This window comes from Diceros bicornis, chromosome 17 (genome assembly GCF_020826845.1).
Source record: "Diceros bicornis minor isolate mBicDic1 chromosome 17, mDicBic1.mat.cur, whole genome shotgun sequence".
Classification (NCBI taxonomy): Eukaryota; Metazoa; Chordata; class Mammalia; order Perissodactyla; family Rhinocerotidae; genus Diceros; species Diceros bicornis.
In genome coordinates this window covers 45165694-45176187 of record NC_080756.1, presented here as the reverse complement: position 1 = coordinate 45176187, position 10494 = coordinate 45165694, and the positions used below count along the sequence as shown (strand labels likewise).

At 36.5% G+C, this 10494-nt stretch overlaps 1 protein-coding gene across 1 annotated transcript in view; it reads right to left on the bottom strand.

Annotated features, from left to right (window-relative positions):
• Nucleotides 1-860: 860 nt before the first annotated feature.
• SLC15A5 (solute carrier family 15 member 5) overlaps nucleotides 861-10494 on the bottom strand; it is an 89799-nt gene continuing 80165 nt past the window's right edge. The window contains 2 exon segments of the mRNA XM_058557404.1: nucleotides 861-1008; nucleotides 5865-5973. Coding sequence (XP_058413387.1) covers nucleotides 861-1008; nucleotides 5865-5973 — 257 coding nt within the window.

Sequence of the window (10494 nt, the reverse complement as noted above, 5' to 3'; positions counted from 1 at the left end):
TTTGACATTAGTCTATTATTATTATTATTATTATTATTGATAAGTTTCCACATTTCTTTGCTTTTATAGGAAGACTCTCTTTTGGAAGACGATTTTCTGAATGCATCTGAATTGACAGCAGTAGAGACCAAAAGATGTCATTTGGGTTAGAGGATCCCTTTAAGCTTCTCCATTTGATTTGATCCCTAACCCTCCCCTCCACACTCATTTAATCTTTCTTAATTTTCTTCTTTCCTCTAATCTCAATAATTCCATCGTTTACATTTATTTTGTAACTTCTTCAGTATGTGAATATTCTCTCTTTGTTAAGGACCTCTATTTTAGTAATGTTGCTTTTCAATTCAGAGAAAATTTCCTTAATCAATTCATATCTTGATAGTGTCATATCAAGATCAAATATATTAAAATCATATATAGATTGATTATTTACTCGGACAGCATATGACCACAACGCCCGACATGTAATAAGTACTCAATAAATGTATTGAAAGGAAGAATATTAGCATACTGTTATTTTGATTCTAATGGCACGTTAAAACTAAAAAATATCATATATGTTGCTTTTAATGGCTGAACTGTTGTAAAAAGTTGTAAAATATTGTGATGTATAGGAAACTGACATTTTATTGTCATAGAGTAATCACGGAGACTTTGAAATTACTTTATTAATTCTAATGCATAACATGTCAATGCAAAAGCATGATAGTTCACTAGAGGAGTCATAATTAGTCTTTGTAAATAAAGCACATAGATGATATTCATAAAGCCACTCCCATACATATTAGCTCTTAAACTAAAATCCATAAAGTGTTCAGCTGAAGAAAACTTTGCACATAAGACAGGTAGAGTTAAACATAGTTTCATTGGGCTGTCTCCTAAAGATCAATACTTGAAGAAAATTCCTGTGTACTGCCATAAAATTTCAGAGACTTTTCATGGAGGAGAAATGTTTCTTCGAGATGACTTCCACTGACGTTCTGGGCATTAAAATGGTTTAGATTACAATATCTAAAAAAGAAAGCAAGCAAGCTTTTTTTTAGGACCACATGCAGATGACTGGATAAATCATTTGCTTTGCTCTTGTGCTTGTCTCTCTTTTATTACGGGCCCATAGATACTGGCGCAACAGTGATGATTATTTAAGAGCGCTCCTCACCAGAACAGTCTTTATGAAATAACAAAGAGTTTTAGTAAATATTAAGTTGTCTCATAAGGACCTTTAGATGGCACTCTGACAACCTGCAGTGAGTCTGTTAGTGAGAGAGAAGGGAAAGTCTGGAACCCTATCAACTTTACAGATTCATGGTGGCCAGCACTCATGAAAAGTTTATCAGATGTACTGGGAATTTGTAAATTGGGTGCTGAGACTATGTGGAAAAGACCATTGTCAAGAAGAAATCCATGAATATATTTGTAGAATGTGTACTCTCCACCCCACCCTGACCCAAGAAAAACCTTGTTTTCCTGAGTGTCTTCTAGGTACCAGGCACCACGCTAGGGTACTACACTCACCCTAACTTATTGAATTCTCACTGCGACCCTGGAGGGATGGAATCACCTCCATTTCACAGATGGGGAAACTGAAGTTCTTTTTTTGTGTGTGAGAAAGATCAGCCCTGAGCTAACATCCATGCCAATCATCCTCTTTTTTGCTGAGGAAGATTGGCTCTGAGCTAGCATCTATTGCCCATCCTCCTCTTTTTTTTCCCCAAAGCCCCAGTAGATAGTTGTATGTCATAGTTGCACATCCTTCTAGTTGCTATATGTGGACGCGGCCTCAGCATGGCCAGAGAAGGGGTGTGTGGGTGTGCGCCCGGGATCCAAACCCGGCTGCCAGTAGCGGAGTGCGTGCACTTAACCGCTAAGCCACGGGGCCGGCCCTGAAACTGAAGTTCTGAGAGGTTAAATTACTTGTTTAGGGTTCATATGAATAGTAGTTGGCAGAGCCTGGGTTTAGAACCAGAACTCTCTTATTCTGAATCCTGGCCTTTTCCTTCTATGGCATCTAAAGACAAATTATTTTCTTAAACACTTTTGAGCAAGCTCCAGGAGGGTAGGAATTTCAGAGTCCTTTATTCACTGCTGTATTCCTAGTGCCTTGATCAGTGCCTGGTAATAGCAGATGTCCAGTATGTATTTGTTGAATGAACAAATGTATATGGGCTACAAGTTTAATTTTATCAAAAATATATAAGTTCTGGGGTCAGATATCTATTTTTGATTTGTGAAGCTTTCCAAAGCTAATTTTACCTTCTTTTCCTTCTCTCGATATATCACTAAAATTAACTGTAAGAGAAGAATATGCTTGAATAACTGGTCATTTGCCTCTGATTTATATTGCTTTCGATAATTGTTACAGGTTATGCACAAAAAATTACTGATATCATTGACAAAATAAGTGCAATGATATCAACTTTATAAGATGTGTTTAACAACACTGGAGGGACAATGGTGTCGTTATAAAAACAAATATCCTTCTGTTCGCTTCCCCCAGAAACATCTGTAATACCTTTTTATTTTAGCATCCAATGTAGGATTCATATTTATGTTAAGCACTCTAGAGATGTTTATATAAAACTTTTCAGCAAGGAAAACACATTTCATCTACGTACTTCCTTCTCCCCCAAGCTGGAGAGCCTGGAATATGACATGCCACCATTGCTCTCTTCCAGATTTGACTGAGGAGAAGTCTAACATAGAAAGAGGCAAGGGGCTGGGGCTTTTTGGCTACAAATGAAAGGTAAGTCTGGCCTGACATTCATGGATAATTTTAACTGTATTCAGGTGATATCCCAGTGGCCCTCACAAGATTAGTTTGGTTCTAGAACTTAGACTAGGATTGCATCACACTAATATAAATTTGGTATGGGGGTACCCTCAGGACTAACCAGACCTAATTCCATGTGTATATCGGTAAGGATGCTGTTTTATAATTAATCCACTGCCCTCAAGATCTTGGGCACAAGAATAACTTGGGACTGTCCTGTTCTTGATAGATATTTCACGATTATCCAGCTTTGAACAGATACGCCTTTGAGTTTGGTAAAAACTGGATGTGTATTGAGATCAAACACTATCTGATTCATAAATAGTATGTTTCAATAGTGCTGTCCCTGGGACACCTGTGTTTTCTCCTGTTTCTTTGCATACTTATTGTTCATTCATGTTTGACAATAACAATCGGTACAGAAATAAATCGGAATCAGGCACGCCACACTGTAGACACTGATCTTACTGCCTTAGATTCCATACAATATCTTGTCTAACCCTTCTGGCTTGGCTCATCCAATCCCACTGGCAAAGAGATCCTTATGCGTGCTTTTGCACGAATGTAGTTGGTTTTAGCTACTTAATCTCTGCTGGCAAATTTTCCAGACTCTTCTTTCTTCTGATATGTGACATCCATTCTTTTCCCGTGGAGTGGCTGATTAACATGTGGTGGTGAGTATAGTTACTTTAACTGAAAGGACTGGTTTCCTCCCTACCCACCAGAGTTAGGGGGCTGTCAGAGAGCAGGTAGAGGTCTCCTCTATGGCACCTAGAAGCAGCACAGTACAGGAGAAAGTGTATGGGCTTTGGAGACAAACAAACTTGGGTTTGAATCCTAGTTGTGTGTAGTAAATTTACTTACCCAAATTTTCACTTTAGTTTTCTTATTTATAAAGTAGAGTGATAAGATCTATGTAACAGGAAGGTGGTGGACATTAAATGAGGTTATTGGTGTGTCTAAAATGCTGCCTAAGACACAGGAGTGCTCACTTCATGCACAATTAATTTCTTTCCTTTCTGCTTTGTTTCATCCTCTCTCTCTTTTTTCCTTCTCTCAAAAAGTATGCAAGAGAAAAGAAAGTATATCGGAGATGGAGAAGATTTTGTAAGAATCAGATTTACTTCTAAATAAATCCTACATTATTACTTAGTCCCTTCTCATCTTTGGTTCCTCCGGTCTCTGGTGCTTTTATATTTTTATTTTTGCCTCCTTCTCTGTACCACATTCTACCATCCTTCAGTTCTTTATAGTAACTCACTTGCTTGATAGTCATAGAAAAAGAATCACACTTAAATATTTTAATTTGAGCACTAGATGTTAGCTCCATGTAGACTGGTACTTTGCTTTCTTCAATTCTGTTTTTCTAGTGCCTGGAACAATGCTCAGTATATTGGTTGAATGAATGGATGAAAGAATAAATGAATAAGCTAATAGATTCTGGTTCCAGTGCTAATTCTACCTGAACTCAGCCCCTAATTATGGTCATTTTGGTCACACTTCAGTATGAATCTAGAAGAAGAATAAAAAGGAGGAAGAAGGGAGCATAAGGCATAGTATGAGGCCATTATTATTACTATTGCTAACATTTTTAAGCATTTACTCACCCTCACAGCAACTTTATCGCACAGCTACTATTCTTATTGTTTCTAGTTTAGAAATGAAGAAACTGAGGCTTAGCAAGGTTAAACAGCTTGCTGAAATTTGCACAATTAAGTTATGGAACTGGATTCAATGGAGCTGACTCTAGAGATTGCCTTTTAAACTACTTCATGCAAGACAAGGGTCAAACCTTACAGTGGGAGAAAAAGTAACAATTGAGAAACAGTACAGGTCTGTGAGAATTGGCAGTTGGGCACCACTTGTGTGTTTGGAGGCAACGGATGGAGGGGCAAGAGGCCTTGCTTTCAGCTTTAGTTTTCCTTGTTGACTGTATTTTGCCATAAAGCTAAGGACATTCCTGCTGGATCCTTCTGCAAGGTTCTCTGATTTGGTTCTCTGATTTTCTGATTTGGTTTTCAATCTAAGAATGAGATGGGCATTTTAGAAAAATTATACACTGTGGAGAGTCCATTTGATAACTTATACACTTTGGAAGGTAAGAAATTTAAAAATTCAAGGAACCATTAAAACTTTTGATTTTGTCATTAATTCTGCCTTGAATGGGATTTAAATGCCTCTCTCTTATATTGGATCATAAGCTCCATGAGAGCAGGAACATAGGTGGCACTAAACATTTATTGACTTACCGACTTTGTGTTCTTCTAGTTGACTGTAGAACCCATCACATGACTGATGTTCCAAAAGAGATTTATTAGATGAATAAAAGAATGACTTAGGCAAGGGAGAAGTGACAACAGATGGGATAAAATACTACTACATAGATAAATGAATGGAGGAAAGTGAGGAAAATGAAGATCTGTTTAGTTCCCACTATGTGGCGGACATTGTGCTCTGCCCTTTATCAAAATTCATCTCCCTAAAGTCCTCAAGAGGTTGGTATTACTGTCTTTATTTTATATGTGTAAAAACAGAAGCTCAGAGAGGTTAGACAGTTTGCTCAAAAGCACACAGCCAACCAAGAATATGTCAGTGAGAGAGAGAGGTGGGCTGGCGATGGATGAATGGTAGATGATACATATTAAGTCACTGAATGGTCTCAGGTGACTGACTAAATGATTTTGCATAGTGATTGACCTTGAAATGGTACTGCTGATTTAAAGGCCTGAATGGAATCCAAATCCTAAGCATCATTACATTTCTAGCTATTTGTTTAATGATATTTGCTTTTAATGATAATGACTCATTCATTCTTGTTATCATTATGGTTATTTCTAATTCTAAAATGGTACTAAATAGTTGGAAAAAAATCTTGTTTTAGAACATGTTTTAGAATTGAGTAAAGCACTCTTTTATTATAAGGATCGAAGGAAAAAGCAAAGTCTAAATTGAAATTTCTTGCTCTGAATAATCTGTTAAATTTCTCTAATATGCTAATTTGTCCAGTCATGGTGTACGGGATTCCCATTGGCTCAGTGATGGTTCCCAGATCAATATTTCATAGATTCAGAAATTGTTCATCTTACCACACACTTACCTTTGTGAAACACTCCAGAATCCCAAGACGTTCAACAACGTTAATGATGCCAAGAAGAAGAAGAAGCTTTCTAAATTGCCTTTGTTTAATGTGTTTGGAAACCAATTGCCTGTTTGGAACAAATGTAATTGTTATTCAACTGCAGAATTGTAAGTTTCTGTGAATATTTTATCATTCCACAATTCATAGAGCCTTATTCGCTTCAATAATATCTACCAAGCAAAAAAGCTGATTTGAAACTCATAGTCAAAATTCACTTAATTCTGTAATTAACAGTAAAATGACAAGCAAAGCACCTCAAATATTTTGAAGGTCAAAAAAATTTAATTTGCATAGCACAATATAGGTGTCAGAAGAACTGGGCTGTAAAAGTAACCCTGATTATGCTATTAATTTGCAGGAACCATGTTTGTCTTATTCATCCTTGTATTTCTAGTAACTATAACAGTGCCTGGCACATAGGGATTGTTCAGTAAATATACATTGACTGAATGAAAAATATTTGCCATGACCGGAAAGTCTATTGCATATGCTAATTGTAAGGTTAGTGGGATAATATGTGTAGATGTCAGATGTTACATTATTTTGACAACTTAGATAAATCCAATGTTACCTTATTATAATATCATAGTCCCGATTGGTCAAATTACTTGTAATCTCTGGTTGCCAGGAAAATATTCTTTTGACCTGATGAGTAATTTCTTCAATTTAATACTTCGAAATAAAATATCTCCACTTCCTTATGATATCAAACTGGTATATATGAAACTATTACATGAGTATATATGAAACTATTTAGGATTCAAGGTAATTGCTTTTACTTTGCTCCTAAGTTTTGACTTTTGCTTTGGATCTTTGCTAGAGTGCTCTCTCTCTTTCCCTATCCAAATCTATATCTATATCAGTATCATCTGTATCTCTATCTTTACACACACACTCAATTTTTCTTCAGTGGGTTTTGAGATATTATTATTTAACACATTATATGAAATATAATGTATTATGCATGCAACACTCATATACTATACTTTTAAAACAGCAATGGTATCTCAATATTAACAAATATATTACAGATATATAGTCTTACAGAATGTTTAAAAGGCAAAATCTATGTTCACCGAGAGAACTTAAATTCAATGCTGTTCTGAATGGGCAGAATATTTCCAAAAAATATTATGCATTATGAGAACAGGCACTGATCATCTTTGAATAGTCAGATGCCAAGGTTTTTGGCATTTTCTTGCTTTTTTATAAGAGCAGCTCCTACAATAAGTTGTGAAGAGGGGTGTGGGGCCAGAGCAATCGTTCTATGTGCCGACAGACGTGGTCTTCAGTGCCATCTTTGGCACAAGGGTTGCAGCTTGCTTCCTGAACTAGAAAACGGTTCTTTGCCTCTCCCTTGACAGTGCATACTTTTAAATGGGATTTGAATTAAATGCTCTGTTCAAGGTTGCTAGTCAGCAAGTGCATAAGTATGACATCTATGATTAATTGTGGCACTTCCCATTTAAAGCTGTTTCTCTTCTGTCCTTTAAATTCCCAATGACTATTATTATGAATCAACTATGAAAATTAGCTTGTGCCCATTATAGTCTTGGACCTATAAATGGAATCTGGTATTGAGTTTAAAGCTATTTTGTAGTTTTGTCTTCCCCATTTTATTAATTTGTGTTCCATTACAATAGAAATGTATGGTTTTATTGCTATATTGACATGATGCCTTCATCTGTATTTAGGAGCAGTTTCACTGAATGTTTCTCTCTATGTCCTTCTATTGGGTATTGTATAGTCCTCTTAATGTATGTGTGTGTGTGTAGAAACTAAACATTTGGTTGTTCTTGAATGGGGGACATTGGGGTGGATGTAGAGGTAAGATGAGATAACATCACACTTATTTTCATGAAGAATTAAACCATCCTTCTAAGCCTATTCAAACAGTCCTATTTTCTTATTTCTCTTGAATTAATATCCCAACCATATTTCTCTCCTTTTCATTTCACATCAGCACTTTGTGTGCCATGCGATTATACCATTTTATCATTGTGTTTCTCTGGCAAGAGTAAGAGGAGTTTGCACAGAGTATGTGAAGTCTCAGAATTAACATGACATTAATTCTTCTTGGAGCATGAATTTTGGTCCATAATAAGTAATTGAAAAGACTATCTTTATATTATAACAAAGTCAGATGAGGAAGAAGAATATAAATTTTATAAGATCTTTAAAGGTAAAACATAATATTTCTAAGAAATTGTGCAATTACAGCAAATACCAGCCTATCAGGAGACAGAACTTCTGGGCATGCCAGTGTGCTTATGTCTGTCATTGCCGATACTGTGGTAGGCACAAATGAGAAGCATTGTGGCTTGGTGTTACGGGCATGTGAGGTGACAGAAGGATGTTATACTAGAAAAGTTAGAGAAAGGCAGTGGAAATTTACTAGTAACACAAAACATTTTTTGAGTGGAGTTATTTAAAAAATAAAATGAAAGATTGCCATATCAACTACTCAAATGCCTGATAACGCTCTTATATTTCTTCTTGAATATCATTTTTAGTGCTCAGCTTTCTTCCTAATGCTGATCTTCATTCTAGCCCCCCCTTTTTTTGCCTTATTTAGCTATAATTTAACATTCTCTATGTAGCTAATTTGTATGGTTGGCTTCATGGTAAAGAGAACCATCACTTGAATTGATAACGTGGAACAAACACTAGCATCAAATTGAACAGAGAGATTCTTCATGAAACCTAAAATTTGCTTTATTTATGTAGAAATTATCTGTCTATGTAAAGAGACAGCATTGAGTACAAAAAGATATAGAAAGAGCATGGGCTTCGGAGTCTGGGAGAGTTTTGAAGTCATTGTTTCTATTATTTAATAGTTTTGTTGTTGGGCATTTGCCCAGCTGGATCACTTCAGCCTCAGTTTCTCCTCTCTAAAATGACAATACCTCTCTCACGGAGCTGTTATGAGAAGTAAAAGAGATAATAGATGTTAAGGGTTGGAGACACTCCATTAATATTAGATGACCATCTCCCCCTCCCCACTTTAGAGGAGCTCATACAAAATCATGGAGACTGCGCTTGATCTTGGGCCCATTTCCTGTCAGATATTTCTTCATGTTCTGTCTGCTATTTTTTTTTTTTTTTTTATCATTATCCCAGGACTGGTCGTAAAATGTTTCATTTAACATTGTCAGTTGACTCAGCTCTTAGGTACTATAACTTTATTTTAGTAGCTTATAAACTTTTATTGTCATAATTCACATTTGTGCCATTTTTCACCTGACATTTCTCGCAGCTGATTGAAATCAGGAGCATCTTTGCAAAAAGGAGACAAAGTGAAGACTTTAGCTCTAGAATGGGACTAGCTAAACTGCAGATCATAGCTTGGGTGGACAGGAAGGTTAACAACATGAGAAAAAAATGTGCCACACAAAGATTCTGGGGGATCACCAAGTGCTATTTGTTACTGCTCACGGCGAAGCCTGGTTATATACTTTAATAGTGTAACCAGCTAATTAGCAACGATTGTTAGACTATTGAGGTGATAGAACACTCCCAAAATATATGGCATTGTTAGAATCCCCCCACATATCCTCTCCTCAGCTAGATTTATTTGTCCATTTGAAAATCATTTGTTAAGAAATTTTCATGTACCAGGGAGGGAATGGGCATTCCAAGTTGCTTAAGAAAAGGAGCTCATCACTCCAATGAATCTTCATTTGTACCTCAAAAAAAAAAGGAAAAGAAAAAGAACTCATAGATTAGTAGGGGAGACATGCTAACAGGTAATTACTATGGAGTATTAGACCTTATAGATATGAAATAGAATGTTTCTATTCATCTTAAATTATCATGGTCATTTTAGAGACAAAAGGACTACAGAATTATCTAGACTAGTTCTTGTATTTTACAGATTAAAGAGTAAGAACACAGAGAGGTAAAGTGAAGCATTGCTCAGTAGAACCCTCATCTTCTTACTCTTACAGCAAGAGTTTTATGACTTTTACGACTTTCTTTAACATCTTCTCAACAGTTTAAAAACATCTGGACAGAAGTCTTTGAAATAACCTACCCATATACCTCTAAAATACCTGAGACAACGTTTCTACCTAAATCCTAGGATTGACATTCAACCTATTGTGAGATTCTTGGAGCAATTTACCCTAAATTTAAGGCTGTTGAAATTGGATTAGGAAACACATATAGTGATCCCCACATGCCAAGATATTATAAACAGCACAAAGTTGCTAATATGAAAGAGGAATATACTTTATTCCTGTCCCATATTATGACCTATATTGTAAGACCCCAAAATTCATGTGCTGCCTTTATGTCTTTGAGTCTCACAGGGCCCCAAAGGCCTAAGCGTGTGTTTCCCTGCTCTTGTCAGGTATGCTCCCCACCCAGCGGGAAATTCTCCCCACCTGGCTAGCTCCCGTATTAGCCAGACAAGCTGCACTCTACCCAGTCCTCAACCTAACAGGTTTCACTTCCCTACCAGCCTTCAAACTGTTCAAACAAGCAATCAGATCCTCCTGCAGGAACCAGAGATCACCTTACCTTTTTGTTACTACAAAGCCTGCCCCCCACAGACCCTGCTTGTTCACTCTGTTCCCAAGTACAACCC